Source organism: Excalfactoria chinensis, chromosome 16 (genome assembly GCF_039878825.1).
Source record: "Excalfactoria chinensis isolate bCotChi1 chromosome 16, bCotChi1.hap2, whole genome shotgun sequence".
Lineage (NCBI taxonomy): Eukaryota > Metazoa > Chordata > Aves > Galliformes > Phasianidae > Excalfactoria > Excalfactoria chinensis.
Genome location: NC_092840.1, coordinates 4,877,761 through 4,899,180, shown reverse-complemented (window position 1 = coordinate 4,899,180; position 21,420 = coordinate 4,877,761). Strand labels below are relative to the sequence as shown.

At 44.7% G+C, this 21,420-nt stretch overlaps 1 protein-coding gene across 3 annotated transcripts in view; it reads right to left on the bottom strand.

Moving 5' to 3' along the window:
* TTC28 (tetratricopeptide repeat domain 28) overlaps positions 1-21,420 on the bottom strand; it is a 120,367-nt gene that overhangs the window by 37,148 nt on the left and 61,799 nt on the right. For all 3 annotated transcript variants that reach the window (XM_072350894.1, XM_072350895.1, XM_072350896.1), the window contains 3 exons: positions 17,905-18,052; positions 15,691-15,963; positions 14,777-14,907 (listed from right to left, as the gene is read on the bottom strand). In XM_072350894.1, the coding sequence (XP_072206995.1) occupies positions 14,777-14,907; positions 15,691-15,963; positions 17,905-18,052 (552 nt within the window). The remainder of the gene's footprint in view (positions 1-14,776; positions 14,908-15,690; positions 15,964-17,904; positions 18,053-21,420) is intronic.

Sequence of the window (21,420 nt, the reverse complement as noted above, 5' to 3'; positions counted from 1 at the left end):
GGTTCATCTTTTCTCATACAAGAACCCGAGGTGACAGATTAGCTATTAAACACAGCATCTAAGTCAGGAGATACAACACCATAGGGAAGCTCCCTCTTGGCCAGCTCACAAACAGCCAAGCTGCATCTGTTTTCCCAGAGGCGCCCTTTCAGGCAGCTTAATTATAACAGAAGAGCTGCCGGCTGATATTTTTTTTTCCCCAAAACCAAAACATTACACAAAGCCCTGCACAGGCCTCGAGGTGCACAGGGTTCCTCTGACTTTTTGCTGGTGAGCAACACACTCCTCAGTGCACAGAGCAAACTGCCGGGCTACTCAGGGCACAGCTAAATCCCAGCACAACGCAACCCCAGGGAGAACTGACCTAGCAACCCCAATTAACTCCGGCAGACAGGCAGACACCACCAGGAGCACTTGGTGCAACAGGGAAATGAACAGCAATGCTTCTTCTGGATATACAAAGAGTCAAACTGTTCTCTACTGGTGCTGCTAAATTAAAACAACAACAACAAAAAAGGACATTTACACATGGAGATTGCCGAACAAGATGGGCCATGGCTCAGGGCCAGCTAAACAGAGGTTCAGATGATGTTAATGTCTTACAGCTAGGGAAAAGGCATCCATGGAGAGCTGCAGATCTCAGACTTTCTGTGCAGAAGAGAAACTCGCCAGATGCAGGGACTTCTCATACCACACACGGGAAGGAATCGCTCATGCACACAGATGCAGGAAGGCTGCCTCTGCCCTTTAATGCAGCATTCCTCCCAATGCTTTATTCTGTGGCCGTTAGCTGACCTGAGTGTTCCAAGGGAGGCACTCCTTCAGCCACTCCACCCTGCATGAGCAGAGTCTGTCACCTTTTGCTTCCCGTGGGCTGGCTGCAGCATCCCTCCTCCAGCAAGACAGATATCAATGCTCCGTGTGCTCTCGGGGGTGATCAGTGAAATGAGTGCAGAGCTCAACATTAAAGCAGTGCTTGGGAGCAATCTGTTGATTACATCTGCTGGAGGACACCAACGACTAACACTTCAGGGGGTTAGTAATACAGCTCAGGAAGATGAATTCATCACTGCATACTTAATAAAATGTTCTACATAACAGCATCCACTGGGAACTTTAAGTGGCTCACACGCTGGCCAGTAGGGTAGAGATATTCCCAGAGGTGCTGGCATAAGCATCAGAACACAGTGGTGGGAGAAGCAAGTTGGCATTAGGGGTGCATGTACAGCATGCTCCAGCTGTGCTAGTAAGGATTGCTGCTTGGTGGCAGAGCGAAGGGAGCCTACAGCTTCATACCAGTGGGGTTCTGCATCAGCAAACAAAGAAAATCAATGCTTTGTGTATCTGACAAAGACAAATTTTACAGTGGGGGATGCTTACACCTTCAATTATGCAATTTATCACTTTAATAGAAAGCAGATTCTTCTGCCACTGAGCTGAGGCACAGAAGGGAGTTCAGAAAAGGGTTTCAAATTGCTCTCTTTTTCCTGGGAGCAAAAGTCGGGTTTTTCAGCTGAATAAGGTAAAGAATCTGATGTTAAGCAGATGTGCATCACAAAATGATAACTAATAAGGCTCCGGTGACTGCGAGGTGTGTTTCTGAGATATTTCACCCATGCCAGAAAATGATCATGTCCCAGTTATGTTACATTTAAACAATTCTTTGATTAATTGCACAGCCTCCTTAAACATGAATGCTGCATAATAATCCTAAAGCGAGCAACGTAAAGATGTTCTGCCTGGTAGCCCTAACCCCCCAAAAGAGACACCAAACAGCACTGATCAGAGACTGAACTTTCAAAGCAGAAGAAGAGAAACAAATGTGCACTGAGAGCCCGACCACAGCACCCACCAGCTCACCTGTTATGGCAGGGGCTCCAGGGAGCCCAGTTTGGCTGAAAAGGCAGCTGATGACCCCTGGAGTTTAAAAGCACAGGAACGTGAACATACACCTCTGTTCACAGCTAATAACAGCCTGCAGGGACATGAAGTTTTAATCCATTCCCATTTTTCCTCTTTACATCACCCCTGACAAGCCAGGCTGGATCCTGAAGTAGAGATGCATTAAGACGCACCAGAGACAACGGGACCATACCCAGCTGAGGGACAGAAATGGGTGTGCACTGATCTAGTGTGGACGTGAAGCTGACACCTAATAAAAATGTTTTCTGTGTGGGAGTGTAGGACGCACTAAGGTTGGCTAATGGTAACATAATACTGTGTAAGGATGTAAGCACACATATTCTGTTTGTTTTATAAATACAGACTGGCTGACTGCAGTGCACACAGGCAGGACAGTAACCTAACAGGAAGTTTGGGACATAACAGAATGCTCCAGTGGCTGTAAATTGCATTTTATCCCCCACTACTATTAAGTTCCTTCTATAAATTACTTAGAACTGAGCAAAATTCCACAGGTAGCCCCCTGGGGACAGCTGATATTTGTACCCATACCCACAACATTCAAAGCCACCCATCCCCTCCTCCTTCAAAGGCAAAGGCCTATGTGTCAGAACCAATTCAGCCTTCTCTGTGCAGCATGCTTTTGAAAACAAGGAGGAAGCAGCAGGCAATATTCCCCTCCTGTACACTATCTGTACACAGAAAGGAACATCTTTGCTGTGGTAGTTATTTCCTGAAAACAAAACAAAAAGAAACTGCAATCAATAGCTCCGTCAAGATCAATTTATTTGTAGAAGGTTTCAGTCTTTTCACATGGAAACCACCATTTTCACAGTCTAAAAATCTATTTCATTCCCCATAACTGCAAATGCAAGCACTGCAGCGGAGACCAGCAATAAGCAGAAGCAGTGCTATAGAATCCAGACTTCCTAGCAAGTAACAGCATCACAGAGGAAAACAACAGCAGTCCCTCTCACCTATTTCTACAACAGATGCCAAAAGCAAAGTCTTAGCATCTCCGCCATCACTGGATGAAATCACTCAGACATGTGACATGTAGCTGACCCTGCATGCTCCTCTTCCTGCACAGGAGCCTCCAAGGAAACCTTGCCCTTTGCAAAGCGCCTCTGCAAAGCAATCCTTCATGAGCAGGGGTCAATCCTGACATGACTTCTGCTCACAAAGTTGGATATCATTTTAGAGAGAAACTCAATATAGGAAAGTTATATCTGAGATCAATCTTCTGAAAACCCCAGAAGCACGGATCCCTCTGAGGTGCACACCTTACATGAGGATCCCACACCATTTCTTTTACCATAACCAGGGTACTGGCCACAGGAGGATGCTTGGTTTTTCACACTCCATGAGAGGCAAATGAAATCAGAAAGCTGACTTTCTCTCAGCTAAAATGCATGTACAGTGAGGGTCAAGTAGGGACATTTAAAGGAGATCCTCAGGAAGTATTACATTTCCCTTTTGAGTCTGAAAATGAGACAAAACAAAGCACATGGCTTTGAGTACATTCCCAAATTTCCTGTCCCGGTCAGATTTCCCCTCATTCTGCTTAATAGCAGCAGCCATTTGAACTGGACAAACCCTTGTGAACCTTGTCAAGCTGACCTTCTAAAAGATAAAAACAACGCAAGAAAAAGGCAATTAATTTATGTTCTGTTATACAAATCCAACTGCTCAGTACTCGAACACTGTGCTGCTCACATCACTGAACTCACCCTCTCACCTAGGCAAGTTTTTCAGTCTAAGATGTAACGTAACACCAGTGCCCTCAGATGAACTCATATGGGAAGCATTTTCCCAACAGCTGGTACTCGAGTCTTCCTTGTTGCAGCAAAGAATTTGGTTCTGACATGGAGTGAGAAAGCCATCATGTAAGAAGCTGTCCTCCAGGGTACGTGGGAATTCACCCCAGGTTCCTAACCAAGCAGGGCTGCCAGCTGCAACAAGAAGCTGCGAACAGCCAGGCAAAGGCAAGCACTGCACTTGAAGGTTTCAAGACTGGTACCTATACCTGCATCACAGGTCAGATTCTGAGTCCCAGTAGTTAATTAATGCCTCTCAAAGAGCAGCTGTTTGAAGTAGAAGAACATAAGGGAACAACAGGAACTGGAAAAAGAACATGCCTGTGATTCTGTACACTCAACAGAGCCAAACATCTGCGCCAGAACAAAACTGAACTTGAGTGAATTAACAATGCTGTAAAAAGTATTCAGGAAGACATATAATCATTCTGCAGACCGAGTCCAATCTCTCACAAGTTCTCATTAAGCTAAAAATCACAGCATATGTGGAACCTGAGACTTCAAGGGCAGCAGGGGTAAAAATAAAGCTGCTGTCATGTTAGGAAATCTGGAGAACTGATCTGCCCCACTCCCTCCTCACTCTACTGACTCTTTAGACCCTTAGCAGCCAGCCCTGCCCCCATCTGCTCAGCTCTGTCCCCCTGTCTTGTGCAAAGGACATTTATCTTATATAACACATTTAAAACAAACAAACAAAAATCAACCACAGACACATCACCAATTAAGCCACAGTGAGTCTGCGTGCACTAATGAGCAGGTGGGTGTACTGGGATGCACTGCAGAGCCCCACTCTCCTGCAGCTCAGCTTTCTAGCTGGTCCTGGAAGTCCTGTTGGCTCCTTCCCCCCTTTGCAGCCATCAGGAAGCCAGGCATGCATCTAGGCCATACCACTTACAATAGCAGTGCTGGGACTGAACAGTGGAGGACTTGCCAGCCTGATACCTGCTCAGGTAGCTTTTTCTCCTCAGTACTAACAAAAATGCATATTAAAACCAGCTTGAGATCAGCAAGAAGGTTTCAGAGAGGGCTCAGATGCAAAAGAAAGGAAAGAAAGAAAAGAAAACATGGTCCTTTCTTCTTGCAAAAATCCAATTCATGAATTGCAAGGACATGAATTGCAGACAATTTTGCACTGACTTCCCAGGAACCAACGCTGGTCTTGTAGCTCTCTGGACAGCAGGGAGTAGGAACAGTCTTTTGCTTGAGTGGTTAGCAGCCCAACCAACCATTCTGTTGTTTGTAAATCCTGTGTAAAGTGTCATGGGATTTGGAAAGCTGCTTCTCATGCAGAGGTTGAATCGAAAAACAGCTTGTTTCAATTTCTTGAAAGTACATTCAGGGCTCAGAAGATCCCTTAAAAGACCCCAGAGAAAGATGGAAGGCATAATGGAGAAACAAGAGCTAAGAAGTAATCCCATGCAGTGAAAATGTTTATGTATATGGACATGCCACAGTCACCCATTCTGTTTCTTGATGTTTGGCCTTTATGACAAGGCGCTTCTCTCGTTTGTTTGTTAAACAAAAAATAGGAAGACATTTTTGCAACGTTCCCACCTCTGCAATACATCCATCCAACATTTATCTCTTGCAAAATGTCACAGTTTCAGTAGCAATGGTCACAACCCTAAACTTGTAATTCCAACAATCTTATGAGCAGTGCCTACATCAATTATTAATCGAGATTATCAATTAAAGCCCATCTTGACCTGTTCCTTACTTCTGGAACTCCAGTCAGATGTGATGAAACTAAAAGGAACAAAGTATATTATCAACGCAGCCTTCCCTGTCCACGCTGCTACAGGCAGCAGATAACTCACTTCTCTGTGGCAGACGACTGTGTAATAAATTACTTTGAAGCAGTGGCTTCACTGCAGAAGGGAAAATGAGACAGAAGATAGAGAAGCAAAGGAATGCTTAAGTACCTTCTCTGCTGCTTGGTTGTTTTTTTTTGCACAGCTCTGCCATCAACCACGAATTTTCCTACTGTCACCTCCACCCATTTCTAACATCCTACTCAATGTTTTCATACCTGACAACTTGCTTTAGCCTGATGACTCTTTCTAGGTTTCCTTTGTGAGGTATTTATATCCTGTTCTCATTTTCCAGACTGTTACCAAACAATAACTGCAATTACAAGGTTTTCAGATTCGTCCTTACTAAAAAGTTTACCAGGGACAGACCACCTTTTTACATGGCTGTGTCCAACGTGAATGCCACAGGGCAGAGACACTGTGCAACAAAGTGATGATCCCTTCAGGATTTGTAATGAGAAAGAAAAAAAACACTGGCCCTAAGGGAAACTGTCTTATAGAGCAGCTGAAAGCTATATGATTTCAATGGAAAAGGACTCCTGCTATGAATGATAACCCATTCCAAGCTAAATGCTGTGTGGAATAGGAGCTGCACCCAGACCACTGGTCTGCGCCCAAGTGACTAATGAGCAGACATGAGCAGAAGGGGAAACAGAAGGGTTCTCCTGGCAGTAGTTAAGATACTGCTTAGAAAGAACAGGTGGACAGGAAAGATTCTGCTGCACCATGCAGCATGGACAGTCCGGGTGTGCTGTCTGTTTTCCCAAGGACGTGCTACAGAAATCACAAGTGAGATTTGCAAGCACATGTCAGCCCACCAAGAAAGCGTTCGCCTCACTGCACAATTTCTCATATTCCCTTAAAAACTCTCAACAGGTGTGAGGAAAATGGCATGCCCTAGCAATGTTTCCTTCGCATTAACCACAGGCTGTGCATGGAAAGCGGAATAGGGTAGGAATAGCCCAGCCCATCACAATACCTGCAGAAAAGATGGGCTACAGGACTCCAGTCTGTCTGCCATTAGCAGCTGTCTTCGAGCGTTCCAGGGTGGCCTGAACCATGCCAAGCTAACAGAAGGTACAGTATGGTGCGCTGCCATGCAACAGAAGACAGACAGTTCAGATGCAATTGCAGGGATTAAATCAGTAATGACAAACAGCCTTCCACCACCCTCTGTGCAATTTCTCTCCTGCCAGCACAGATAAGGGACAGGAAGGTTCATCACCCCTTCTGGACACAGAAGGACAATGTTTCTGCTTTATTTCCCCACAGCCCCTTTTTAGTGAATTATGACCTTTTGTTCCACATAAATATCAGATGTAGCATGCAGAACAAGACAATTTTGGCAGCAGTTCACTACAGCTCACAGCTATAGACACAAGTGCCAGGTAGCTATTAGAGCAATCTGAATCAGCTGCAAGTCACCCAAAAATGAATGTGAATAGAAACCAGTGCTCTTCTGCATGCTATATGCTAGCTAGGCAGCCTTTCTGGGTACAGGCATGGAAGCTGTTACCAGCATTAAGTCAGAAAATGACCCCCATCACCCACTGTGGACAGTTATTGCCAAACACGTATATCCTCAGCAGCCACAGATATCTCTTGCGGCCTGGCATGTACCAGGATGCCAGATGTGCCAGCCCTGAAGGGAAAAATCAGACCCCTGCATGCTCCAAAAACACAACACAACTTCCTCTCACAGTAGACAAGCATCTCTGCAACAGGACCAAGGACATTGTTCCACAGCTGGAAAATCAGCTCCCTGTGAAGCCGCTCAGTTTGCTCCAGGGAAAGCTGCAGTGACAGACCAGGGTAACAGCAGGGCAGCAGGAAAAGGATCTCACAGACATCAAACGGATGTGGCACAGCAGTCACGTGCTGGGAAGTGCCAGCTGCCCACAGCCCAGCCAGAGAGGCAAAGCAGCATCACTACAGTGAGGGAAAGCTGTGCTTACTACCAAGCACGAGCTTTGCTCCAGCTCCAGTGTCAGGCTGCAGCACTGCAAAGCTGGAGGATGTCTACACACCTGCAGAATGACTCTGTGCTCTTGACAAGGCAACCAGCAGGAGAACCTGGCCCAGGACTAATCAGCCACACATGTTCTGATGAGCTCACCCAACACTGACATGCTCTATGATCTTTACTCTAGAGAGCAACGGTTGCATAGATCCATGCTTCCAGCCAAACGTACAACACAACTGCAAGCACAGGACCTCTGCAACTGAAGCACAAGCACACAATTTCATCTCTGCCAGCTGCCCTCCCTGTGGCTGCCAGTACAGAAACCATCCTGGAGCAAGAAGGAACGTGGACGGGCAGCTGGAGAGGCATCCCACACGTCAGGTAAGTTCTCACACCTCTCCATCAGAAAGAAGTCCTGCTGGGGCAAGCACACCTTGCTCACATGATAGAGCTGATACACCCTGACACATTTGTTGGAAGTCTTCAGCTCACAGCAGCAAAGTGGACCAGTTTATGATACAGCAAAAGCACAGCCTTTGCATGACCTTCCCAGTGCAGAGTAGCTTAGAGAACACTGTGGGCAAGGCACACAGCCACAGGAGCTCCCACATTTGTACTGTAGGAAGAATGAAGACAGTTTCTCCTACGGACAGTTATGTCATTTGTAACTCACACTGTATTCTAGTCTTCTTCCTTATCTAACTCAGCAGAGCATTTCTAAAATGATGAGAAAAGAACACAAAAAAATGCACCCATCCCTCTGCTCTGTGCCATAACACACACATACTGTTCAGACAAAAGATTAAATACTTGCAGCTTTACTATTTAGTAAAGATGTGGCTTCTACAGACAGAGCATGACAGGAAGGACACCTGGAAAACATTTTGTTCCCTTTAGGAAGAGACAGAAAATCCTGGCTTTACGTACTTCACAGATTTCAGTAGAAAGAAATGATCTATCTTTCCTACTCCATCTCCTTCTGGAAATAAGAAAGTGAAATCTGATCTTTGACTCTCACAGCCTGACAGTAAGTAGCTGTAGTTTACAAAATGTAGGAAGCTTTATGCTGAGTTTCATTGCTGGCTCGGACATGCTTTAAAGGGGACTGGGAAAAGCTACTACAATTTCAAACCTACCTAACCACCAGCAGCTGGGCTGCACACAAAGGATGTTCAGACAGTTGCACAATCTACACATTCCCAACTGAATGCAGGCAGACGATGTCTGTCACATCAATCGTCTTTCAGTAACTCTCCTCCTCCAGAGCTTAACACTTCCCTGTTGCACGGCAGCCTGTAATTGCTGACAGCCTTCTATCATAACAATTCTCCAATGCCAGCAAAGGGCTCTCATCTCTGCCAGCTCCACAGCAGCGCTCTCGGTGAATTAGGAAGCACCTCCTTGTTTCATTTTTCAGACTGTTTGGGAAGACTCAAACGAGATCAGCAAAGGACAAAACTGGGCATCCCACCACACGCTGCTCAAGACATTCAGATATTCTCTCGAAGAAAAGTAGTGTTTTAAGAACTCCTTCCAGTGAATTGGAAGCACTTAATTTGAAAGGTTCTGTCAGTAACAGATGGACAAAAAGGATTGCTCTGAAGGGCACAAATCCCCTCAGGGCAACGAATGCTTTCTGGAGATGGCTGCACAGCCATAGCTGTGTGTATTAATGCACTTTTTAAATGTCGAAGCAATCCAAGGTTTCTCAAGCAATGATTCATTGATGTTTTATGCCGTTCTGAGGCACACTACAAAGCAAATAGCTTCTGCAGCGAGAACCACAGCCCAACAGTTTGACTTGCAACACAATCACTCTCGCTCTTCAGTTCTTAAGATCACATAAACCTTCATGGCACTCAAGCTGCTCTCTTCCAGCAGACTGCAGGGTCCCCACAATTCCTCACCATTTAGAAACAGCCATAGAAGCACGTGGCTGGTGACAGGAGGGCAGTCCTTCCAGAAACAGCTGCCCTCATCAGAGGGGAGGTGGGGGAAACCTTCAGAAACCTCTTTCCTGAATGGCCTGCTCAGCTCAGAACACACCGCACAGGAGCTGCCAGCACCCAGCAGCTTGCTGGCAACGCTGCACTTCCCAAAAGCTCGGCGCTGGCAATGCACTTTCACACAAGCATTAATTTTATTATGGTTACTTTATGATTTTGCCTCATTGCTCTGCTATTTTTAAATGCAGGGCTGTAATAGAAGGCGTCTGACTGCCCAAGAGTGAGCAGAGCCATCACGCTGTGGGGACTTTGTGGTGTTGGTGGCCTCTGCAGGGCAGAGCTCACATACAGCACGAGGGCATGAGCACGGAGGCTGAGGCAGGGCCCTACAGCTCAGCATGAACACCTGGACCCACAGCTCCCTTTCCCCATTAGTTGTTGCTTATCTGTCCTCACAGCTTCAAAAATCTTCTGAAGCAGTAGTTTTCCTCATCAAATTACTTGGAGTGAACACAGGGATTGTCATTAGAAAGAGCCACTGCAACCATTGCTGGCTCCAACTCAACCATGTTACTCAGTGTTTAAAACAAATTATTTACTTCATAAATATAGTAGAGGCACAACAAGCTGCATCTCTGTTACTAAAAATGGCCAGGTTTGTACCACAAGATAACTAACACGCATTAGCTATCTTATAAATACCAACAGTGGCAAGGCATTACAGATTGCTTTACCACAAGGTAGTGAAATGAACTCTGAGCTTCCTTCTGCCTTTGCAGGGAAGCAGACAACAGCACAAGCCTAAACTCTGTGTGAAAACAACACCTGCATGGTCAGACTGAGTACTCACCACCAGCACACCCCAATGCCCACTGCTAAGGAGGCAGGTTAATGAGTCCAAAGAAGGAATCTACTTCTGTAATGTGTGATGTGAAGGGCATGGCTTCTCTTGCATCTTTAGGTGCTAAAATGACAAATGACCCTGTAACACTCCTCCTCATTTCTAATAATCTTGCATTGATCAGGTAACAGGTGGTCTAAGAGATTAAATGTACCACCTATGTTTTCCTGGGAGATGATCATTCTAAGTTTAATGTCAAGTTCAACCCTAAGTCACACTAAATAATAGCTTCATTAATTAATTAATTACCTTGCTCTGCAACCCTGCTCCATCCTGCCAAACATATAAAACGTTTTCTACAATGACATGGGAATTGATTGCAGTTTATCTTCTACCTGGACTTTAAAACAATTACTGAATCCAATCTTCTGCCCACAGTCTCCCCAGGAAGCATCAGCAGTTTGTCTCACTCCTCATTTTAAGTAGAGCTATTGTCAGTTATTGGTACTTTGCCATACTGTCACAGGTGAAACCTGCCCTGGATATTTAATCTTCAGTGATTTCCAACTTGGTACCATAGAGCAGAGGTGACCTCATTGCAGCTTCCAGATAGCTTAGACTACAACATTTAACAGTGGTTTCTTTAATAAGGTCACAGCTTTGTTCTGTGCAAGTGCACACTGAACAGACAACTAGTTCTGACTTAATGTCTCCAAGCGATACAAAGTCTGCCAACATCTGATTACCTTCACCATTACAACTTTTGATCTTATTTCTAGCCTAAATACATTCAGCTTCAAGTCTTTCCCTATTGCATCTCCTTTGGCGCAGAAAAATAACTCTTCTGATAGAAGTACTGTACAAATATAACCGCAGGCTTTAGCTGTCTCTGAGGAAAACCTCCCCGCCTTCAAGCTTCTTATGCTCCTCGCAGCCAGCTTCTGTGACATGTAAAGACGATGAGCTAAAACAGCATAACTCTGGTCTTCCCTCTTAATACAATCTGTCACTCTTCCTCCCACACAAAGACTACCCTGGCTGCTGGTTTAGGGTATCTCTCAGTGTAAAACTCCCTGCCCTTTCATGCGTGCTGTGTAAAAACTGGAAAAAAGGGCAACAGCCCAATCTGCCAGTATGTACTTTCTTTGGCACATTAATGAACAGACAATGTGCACTGACATTTTTATAATACAAAATATGAAACATGTCACAGGAATGCTGTAGGATACAGCTTTATCTCTTTACCCATGCACATTCTAGCAGTAAGGAAACAAAGTCAACATTCCATTCCACAACAGAGGGCTGGCTTAGAAAGCACATCTTTTTGTCCTTGTTTATGAGTTCGGACCCCTGCATTGGACTGCATGTCAGTATTGCAGGATAGAAATGGTTAAACTATAACACTGAACAAGAAAAAGAAAAGCCTATACCAACAGGGCCCCACCAGCCCAACAGCGTTGCATTTCCATCACAGCACATCAACTGGGTAGGTCTTAATTGAAGCTAATGCCCAAAGATGTGCTCCCTAACACGCACAAACAGAGCTATGGCCATGATGGCCATCAGTGCTCTAACAAGCTGTGCACCTTTAGGAAGGTGTCATCAAACCTTACACGATTTACCTGGGTGCTGTAAAGTAACAGCTGCCAAGTGGCATGTCTGAAGTGTGGACAGACACATGCACAGCAGCTTTGCTTCAGCCAGTACAGGAGAGAACATTGTAAGAGCAACAGCACAGACTTCACTGGGATTCTCAACTTGAGGACAACCTCAGAGCCTGCAGCAGGCCAAGACAGCCCATACTGAAATCTGCTCTATTTCATCTTCATAGACAGATACAGACTACTGCCTTAGCTTCAGTCGGGATGGAGTTTTGTTTGCAGTACCTGGTATGATGCTGTGTTTCTGGTTCTAGGAGAAAACCAATGTCGATAACACACTGATGTTTATAGTTGCTGCCAGGCAGCACGAAACAGAACCAAGGTTATTCTCAGCGAGGAGATAGGAGGGAACAGAATTAGGACAGCTCACCTAAACTGGCCAAAGGGATATTCCATATCATATGCCATCATGCAGTAGGAGTTGTGAAGGAGGTGGGAGTTATTTCTCTTCTCTTCTGCTGCTCATGGCACTAGCTGGGCACTGGTCAGAGGGTGGTGAGCAGTTGCTTGTGCACTTGTTATATACATTCATATACATACATGTAAAGTGATAACTATTATCATTTCCCTCTTCTTTATCTTAGTAAATAGTTTTATCTCAACCTACGAGTTCCACTTTTAATTTAATTCTTGCCCTCATTCCAAATGTCAGAAGCCAGCCTGAACTTTCCCTCCACATTGTGGCTGTAAAGAGAGGATGACATATCTGCACACAGGTATTGTGCTTGGGATGACATGGTGCTTGTTCAAGGAGCTTTGCAGACTCTCCATGTCACGGAGAAAGAAAGATAAACCTTCAGTCCATCTGAGCAGCTGAGATGATTCCCCACTCAGGTGACAAAGCTGCCTTTCTGAAGGCATGTGTGGAAGAGAAGACACCTGAACGTTACAGCCAGACCCTCTACAAATTCCTCCTGAGTTTATGGGTTACTTGACCCAGCAGAAGCCTCTGGTACAGCCATTTGCTTCTGCAGCCTCAGAACCCAACGCTCCCTCTGAGGACAGCAGTCTCACATACAAAGGAACATTTTTTACCTTTTAAGCCAATTCTCTGGACAATTCTGAGGTAAAACAATTACCTCATTTCAGTTGCACACCAAATTCCCTTCTGGTGGAATTCACATCAGCACTACTGCAACTTTATAGTATTTGCATTATAAAAATGTCTGCAAAGGAGGCCAAGAAAAACAGCTTTCTGTTCAGAGGAAGCTCTGTGGTCAAAATGATGTCATAAGAAAGCGCCAAATTAATTTCCTGTGGTTACATCCTTACAGGAAATCCAAGAAGCTCAGCTTTCTTTCTAAACCAAGCAGTCATTTGTTGTCAATAACTGTTAATTACGTACCCAGATGTGTCAGTTTATAAACTAAGACCTATCATGATTAGGCTTCATTATCTGGATTCCTCCCAGATCGACTGTTGGGATCTGTTTAGATCAGCAGCCTGAAGTCAGCGGAACAGATCAGCACGTGCTTCCCTGGGCCACTTCAGGGTCTCAGTGCAGGCAGGCTGCTGTGCTCTCAGCAATTCCCGGCAGCTTCCTGCAATTTCCTTCCTCAGCCCCCTCCCCAGCACTGGGGGAGGGGTGTCTGCTGCTTTGAGAAACACCGCCGAGTAGGAACGGCTACACAGATTCGACTCTTAGCAAGAACAGAGACTCCTAACCAAGAAAAACAATGATGAGCAACAGCTTCTCTGTCTTATATGAACAGAAATAGGGAGATCAGGAGTGATTCATGAGGTTTTCCAGCTGGTAGAATAACCACAGAAATGCCTATAGCAGGTCCCACCCCCAGTCAGTCCTTTCAGAAACTACAGAAAGATGCAGCATGACAAAGTTTAATTGCTGTTTAAACTGCAAAAGAAAACTTCAGCAAAGCACTGAACTACTTGATTTTCTCAATAGGTCTTCAATGGCAAACCTGTTCCCCAGTTTTCTGTCTCCCCAGAACCACTCACATGTAGTGAGCATTCACACCTGCCCTGCTGCTTCCAGCCACTCCTCGTCTGCCACGCAACCCACACGCTCGCTGCTTTCCCACTCCCAGCAGAGGGGAATCCACTGGAGGAGGAAAAGAAATCTCTTGTTTCTGTAATCTGCACTAAAATTATGGCTCTGTCCTTATAGTGACCCTTCAGTGGAAATCTCTTGGGACGGACTCTTCAGTCCATGCTTCTCTGGACTGGCAGGAAGCCCAACATAACACTTAGAGAGCTGAATGGTAAACGGTAAAGACAAATCAGATTCAGTCCAAACAACACCTACACTTTACACGACGCTGTATTTCAAGGTTTGCATGGATTATTTTTCTTCTCAGTACTTTTTAAACAAACCACATTTTACGCAGACTATGAATTTTCAGGGCAGAGACCCAGCTCATTACTTGCCTGGAAAAGACACAACACAAGATGCACCCGAACAGAGCTCAAATCAGTAGCATACACACCTCATGGAAAGTGAGAGCTGATGACAGCCAGCGCTCGACAGCAGAGATGTTGTATTGATGCCTACTCAGCAAGTCTTTACCTGCAGACTATGGGCAGTGTGCAGGGAGAGAGACTTGCTCAGTCACGTAGATAAGCCCCCCCTAGTCAATGGAGGAACAGACAAGTGCCAACCAAGTCTCATGCCACCTGAACACACATACCATATCTAACAGAACACATCATTTCCACTAAAAAAAGGCAAGTGAGAGGCTGGGAAAAGGAATTACAGAGCTTAAAAGTTCTCTGAATAGCAAAGCAGACATACAAGGCTTCCAGACAGGATTGCATCTTTTTTAGAAAATCATACAGCACTGATTCAGAGTACGGTCCATTTCATAATCTTCCTACCTCTCTGTCCTTGAGTTTCATGGCGAGCACCAGCTGATGTCTGTGGTTAGTAAGGGCCTCCCGATAATTTCCTTTGGAGAAGAATGCGGAGCCCAGATTGCCATGAGCTCGGCATTCTCCCGTCTGGTCACCTGAGTCAAATGCAAACAAAAGTAAGGTTAGCAAACAAAGAGTCACCAGAAGAATCGAGCAGAAAGACCAGAACACACTGTGTAGTGAATCTCCAATGTGAGAGCCAAGATCAGAACAAATTCGTCCTCATTTTTACTGTGCAGCCAAGCCTCATCCTCTTCCCTGACCTTCAAAAACTTCTACAATAACCCTCAATCTATTTTTAGAATTATGTGGATTTCCTCTTTGGCCTAACACCTGGCAGCTCCCATTCTTCCATGTTTATTCTTTGTTCAACATTAGCAATCTCTGTGTGGAAACAAGTGAATGGTTTGAGCTAAAAAGAAATAAAGAGCATGCCAGTTTTCTCCAGAAAGCATTTCTGCAGCTCAGCTCAGAAACAAAGTGCATCTATTGCTGCCTTCTGAGCCTCAGAAACTCAGCCTGGCTGCCTTTTTCTATCTAATTTTGGGGGAAAAGAAAAGAATGAAAAAAAAAGACTGTTTCACTTAAGACTCATTTAAGGTTTTGAGCACTTCTCCACAGAAGGTAAGATCTATCCCCATACACAAGACAGTAGAGAACCCTGTAAAACCTTAGCATGTTCACTGATCATCAACATCTTCACACATGGAGGCTGCACAAGCTGTACTCCGCACACTCAAATTTTACATTTGATTTAGCAGCTAGTGATACACCACGGAAACCTGAGTGTTATACAGAGATTCTGGCTGTTCACACAGCTATCGATCTCTTCCATCTGCACCAATCCAGCACTCGAATGAATGAGATGAGAACTCTACCTAAAGTCTTGGCTACGTCCAAGTCCTGCTGCATGTATCCGGTGCTTTTCTCTGTGTTCCCAAGGGACCAATAAGCACTGCTCAGCGCAGAGAACACCGATCCCCGCAGCTTTAGGCTGCAAGTGCCAATCTTCAGGGCAGCTTCCAGTACAACCACAGAGGCCCCATGATGGCCTGCAGTCAGAAGTTCCTGGCCAATCACAGACACCACAACAAAAGGGCTCTTGTCCAGCTTCATCTTCTGCAGTTGTTGATAGGTTGGCTCCAGGGACTCTAAAATACAAGAATGGAAGAAGAGTTACTCAACAAACTAAGTTATTTGCATCCAGAAATCAGCCTAACACTTCATCCTCCTTTCTGGTAATCAAATGACACAATGAATTAAGAGCCAAAGTGCCCAAATCAAACCAGAATTTATTACAGGAATTCAGAGCTCAAATACATCATGTAATACCCAGTACAAGCACAACAGAACAGGTCGGATCAACAAGCACGTTGGTGCTTTTCCTGCAGGAAATACTCCAGGAAGACAGTACAAGAACTCCTATCAGTCTCATTCTACAGTACTCCATTTGCTTCCTGTTTTCATCAGCTCTGCCTCTCTATATTCACTATGCATATAAAAAAAACAACAGATACTTAACACTTGCAACAAATGCAATCCAGATTCTAGGATTAAATGCAGACATAAGAGGACAGAAATCCTGTAATGTGCTACCAGGACACAAAATTAACTATTACTGAAAGGGCCCAGTTAACAGCCATGACAATGCAAGAGCAGGTACGAATTCAGCTCCTGAGCTTACGATTCTAGCTAGGTAATGCGGGCAAACATAGGGAGAGAGAGGGAAGCTGTTGGCAACTATGAAGTCAAGTGGGATGGGGAGAGCAAGCATGGTAATGGAAGGGCAGACATGGAGGCCATCACATCTCTTGCAGTGAATGGTGAAGGAAAAGACACAACCAGGTAAAAGATGTAACAACTCCGATCACTCACTGTGGAAGGGAGTTTGAGCTTCCTCTACATATCATGAGCCTATGCTTCCTGAATCCCTGAGGGCCTGCATTTAATAATCTTTAGCACATCACTAGTACTTATAACTCTTGCCTTCACAGCTGCCCCTCTTATTCCTCAGGAAGAAAACACTCACATCAGTCTCACAATAGCTCCAAATAATCAATCATCCAGTGGGTTCAAATTAGAAGCGACAGGTTTTACCCCATAACACCTGAACAGGTGTCCCTCCAAGGCAGCAAGCTCTTGTAAAGGGGGCCAGAATGAAACGTAACAAATACGTGCTTGCACACACAATGCGTAGCCTAGTGGGACCAAGATCCTGAATATTCATTACAGGAGTACAGCGTACATACACACTCAAATTAAAACTAATACTTTATAAGCAGAGCTAATTTAAAATCTGCCAAAATACTCAGTGGGAAGATAACAACTGGCAAGCATCAACACCAAGAAGCACAGTAGGGAGCAGCAATATAGATATACAGCTGCACTATGGCGGGACAGTAAGATCACCCAGTTAAATCTGGAGATGCTTAGACAGAAATACTGTGTCACCTGCATTCTAAGCAGCAGCCACAGTACCTTTGGGTACCAAATGAAATTAGCTTCACACATTAACTGCTACGCAGGATGGAAAATACTAAACGAATTCATTTTAAAGGATGGGAAAAAAAAAACAACACTGTAAAAAAATGAAACACTAAAGGGAATATTTTTTCATTTCAGCACTTCTTGACCCCCAAGCCCTGGGGATGCACTGCTGAGGATGGGAATTGTCACGCTCCCCCTCAGGAAATACAGCTAGGACACAACAACAAAGAGCTTGCAAAAGAAACACAGCAACAGAGAAATGGAATAAAGAGGATACTCCCACCTCCCTCTAAAACGGGGACAATTATGAAAGAGAAGCAAAACAGTCTACAGCTAATACCACCTCGAGCTCCACGTTATGTCAATGTTCTTCCCAAATACAAGTGAACGGGCAGAACAGATTTTTGCCTTCTGGAACATTGTGTTTTGAAAAACATTATTACTGTGGAAAAGCTGCTTGAACGCTCTTCTGGGCAAACTCTGGCCCTAAGCATTTAAGACTCTCAGTGTACCCAATGGCCAAGCAACAGAGCATTGTGGGAAACTGTTTCAAGTGCAAACAAAGCCAGGGCCACAGGAGCACACGTCTCTCCATCTGCACTTACCTCGCATGGGAGACTTCATGGCAGCCTCGACCATGCCAACCAGAAGCTGCAGGCTTTTGGGATCCTGCGCCAGCCCCGATGCAAACGCTGCCAGTGCATCTGCATGGCGTCCCAGGTACTGAAGGGCTACGCCCTGTCGGAAGTATGCCTGCAAACACAGAGGGAAGAAATGGCAGTTATTACCTGTCCCCACCTGCACCAGAAACCTGTACATCCAATGCACACACGGGCAGGTCTTCTTACTTAAACAGGATAACTCTTCAACTAATATCCAAACTGCTATTTCATTAGGGCTTGCAGACACTTTCAGGATCCAACCCGTGGAGGCAGAGATCAAGGAAAATCAGAAATGACAAGAGAAATTTATAGACATGAATATTTAATCCTATTTCCATTAGCGAGCGTTGATTGTAGAACCATTTTTAATGAATTCAATGAAAGTAAAATTCTTTTCATTAACCTTTAGTATAAATGTGTTCTTATTGAACCAAACAAGCTACTGTACTGGAAACCAATTCAATGTTAATTAGATTACTAGCATTATGCTTTAAATCAAAGAAAATACAAAGAAGTAATAAATGTGCAGCAGCCATCATCATGAGCTCTCCAAGCAAAGCACGCTGTCACCTCAATCATGGTGTGCGCTCTTAAGTCCTTTTTTCCCCAGAATTATCATTTAATTACTTTCTACACTGCTTCATCACAGAGGCAGGTTGATGCAGCATGTCTCTGATGGGGGCCTTTCAGGCCAACAAGGCTGGTTTCACAGACCCAAGACAAATATGCCTGCCTAATCCAATTATCAGGGATGAGGGCACAAATACACAGCAGCCAGCAAGGGAGCTTCATCTTGCATGTAGGCGAGCCGCACATCTCGTGCTTTACAGAAAGACAGAAGCCTGCCACCTCTTCTCTCATAATGCATCCTACCTGTATAGGTACATCAGAAACACAAAGCAGAATGTCAGTTCAGCCCAGAACATTGTTTGTGTGTGAATACAAACAAGAGCCTCCCCCAAAGAAGAGCCTATTCATCTTAATCAAATGAAGATCTTGGCCAATTTTGCTCCTGCAAAAAACAACCCTTTGCTCCGCTCTCTTCCAGTTTCCAGCTTATGCAGAACCCTCTGCATAACACTGTGCTCCCCAGAGTCCCTTAACAAAATAAATAAACAGCATTCACAGCGTCTATTTCCTCTCCAAAAGAAGCATTCACAAGTTATTTTAGCATTGGAATGAAGATACCGTATCAAGGGAAGAAATCTGCTAACAGGAAACAGAGAGAATCACCCTCTGGAAGAGGAAAGGGAAAGGAAGGGCAGGGAGCCAGGGCTGCAGCTGAAGGAACGAGACACCACGCAGCTTTCCAGCCCTGACACAGACAGAACCTTCCCACACTTCACCAATCTAATCACACTACGTGAAGATCACAAGCGTTTGCTCTATGCTAAAAATCATATTAATTTACCAGAGATCCCGGGTGAGAAAAGCTGATTGATTCCTTTCAAGAAGATTAAAGCAACAAGAGGATGATGTTTAGCTATGGACATGACAAACAACAGCAGGTGCTTTCTGACTGCGGCTCCCTGCATCCTCAACATGATACAAAGACATTTTTCCCACTCCCTGCACTGTTACATCAGATCACACCTCACAAACTTCTACCCCAGCTACCCATTTCAAAGGGAAAACGGCACCAGCCACAGCAGTGGGTAACAAACTCTGCTTTATGAACAGCTGCATTGAGGTCTGCTGCTGATGTACTGCTGCAGAGCTCCAAAACCACTTCACAACCAGGAAACACACATAGAAGACTCAGAGCAGCTAGAGATATCTATGCAGAAGGACCATCAAGACCTAGCAGAACTGCATGAAAACGTATGTCCATGAGCCAGTGCCTACTTATACACACTAAACAAAAAGATCACTAAGCAAATTAATGCTTGTTTCCTACAGAATACACAAATTACCTCCAATTACAGATCAGTGCTGCAGCTTGCAAAACTTGCATGAGTGCTCAGGCTGTTCCTGGCCTCTCACCTTTCTAGAAGGGCTTTCACATTTTCTTTTGACAGCTAGATTGTATTTGAATACATTATGTTAACGATTCAAAGCTCATGGACGTTTGCAATGACTTCTGAGTATGCAAATTCCATTACCCTGAATTCTCTCTTTCACAGACCTGCCTCATGGCCAGCAGAAGACAAATGTGACACACTAAAAGTCACATACAGAGCAACATACAGGAGCGCTGATTATTGCTAAAAATACTGGTTTATATAGGTAGGCATGGAAGGCAAACTAGGCATTTGTCAATTGTCTGTATTAGAGCTCCTGTTCAGAGTCAAATCTCCTCCGTATGCCCCAGGTCACACTGCATCTCACACCACCTGCAGCACAGTCCCAGCCTCCAACAGCAGACAAGTACAGATGTGTAAGCAGTTATCAGCCAGGACTTCTCCTGCCAGGCCCATAGCTCAGGTGCATCACCCACTTCAGCTTACAGGTACAGCATCCAATACTACCTAGAAGTCCCCCGTCTCTAGCTCCTGTTACTAGGATGATACAATGAAATCCAGTCACCTGTGTGCCTCCAGGCAGGCCAAGGGCTCCTGCAGATGTGAAGTTAACAGATTACAGGTAGATGGAAAGAATAACAGTCCCATGGACAGCTTGTATTTCCTGATTATCCTCATTTTATAATGAGATTTCCTGGTAGAGACACATTTTGTTTAAGTAGCACCAGACCAATTACACCAAAAATCCTTGACAGAAGCAGAAGAACCTCATTGCCCAACCCAAGAGGTCTGGGGAACAGGGTAAAGGTACAGACACAACCACCCCACAGAACAGAAGAGCTCTTCAGCCCATGCGATGGCTTCCTGCTAAGGGTTGGTTGCCCAGTTGCTCCCCACTTCTAGGATCATTTGGGGAAGCAGATCCTCCCCACAGCTGCCTCACTGTGCTTCCAATTCCCTCCCTCCCTGCACATCCCTGCCTCCAGAAAATAGGTAACGATTACTTTGTGCTGTTACAAGAAGCATTCAGAGGAGCTCATATTTACTCAGTGCTAACAAAGCTGACAAAATAGTAACAAAAACCAACAAACGGTAACAAAGCAGATTGACTTCTCAACATGCCTTTTAATCGGTCAACAAATTAAGAAACAATTCTAATAGGACTAGTGGAGTAATCCCATAAAGCTCAGATCTTTAGAAAGCTAGGCTTAAAACTTAATGCATGAATCCATGAATTACATTATCCACATAGCACAGAATTTCTTTGTTTCAGCAATTTCACTTGGAAATCCTTGAGATTTTTTGTTTCACTTTACTGCAGACAGCCTGGATAAAGAAGGAAGCAGCAGAACCAATAACTGTTCACGCGCTTTCACAATTAATAAGGCATGCACCAATAACTGACATCTTTCTACAGCCTCCTAAGATAAGCACTTAACAGGGCTGTTATCTTCAGTCTGAATGCAAACAGCAAAACATCCAGATACACACACACACA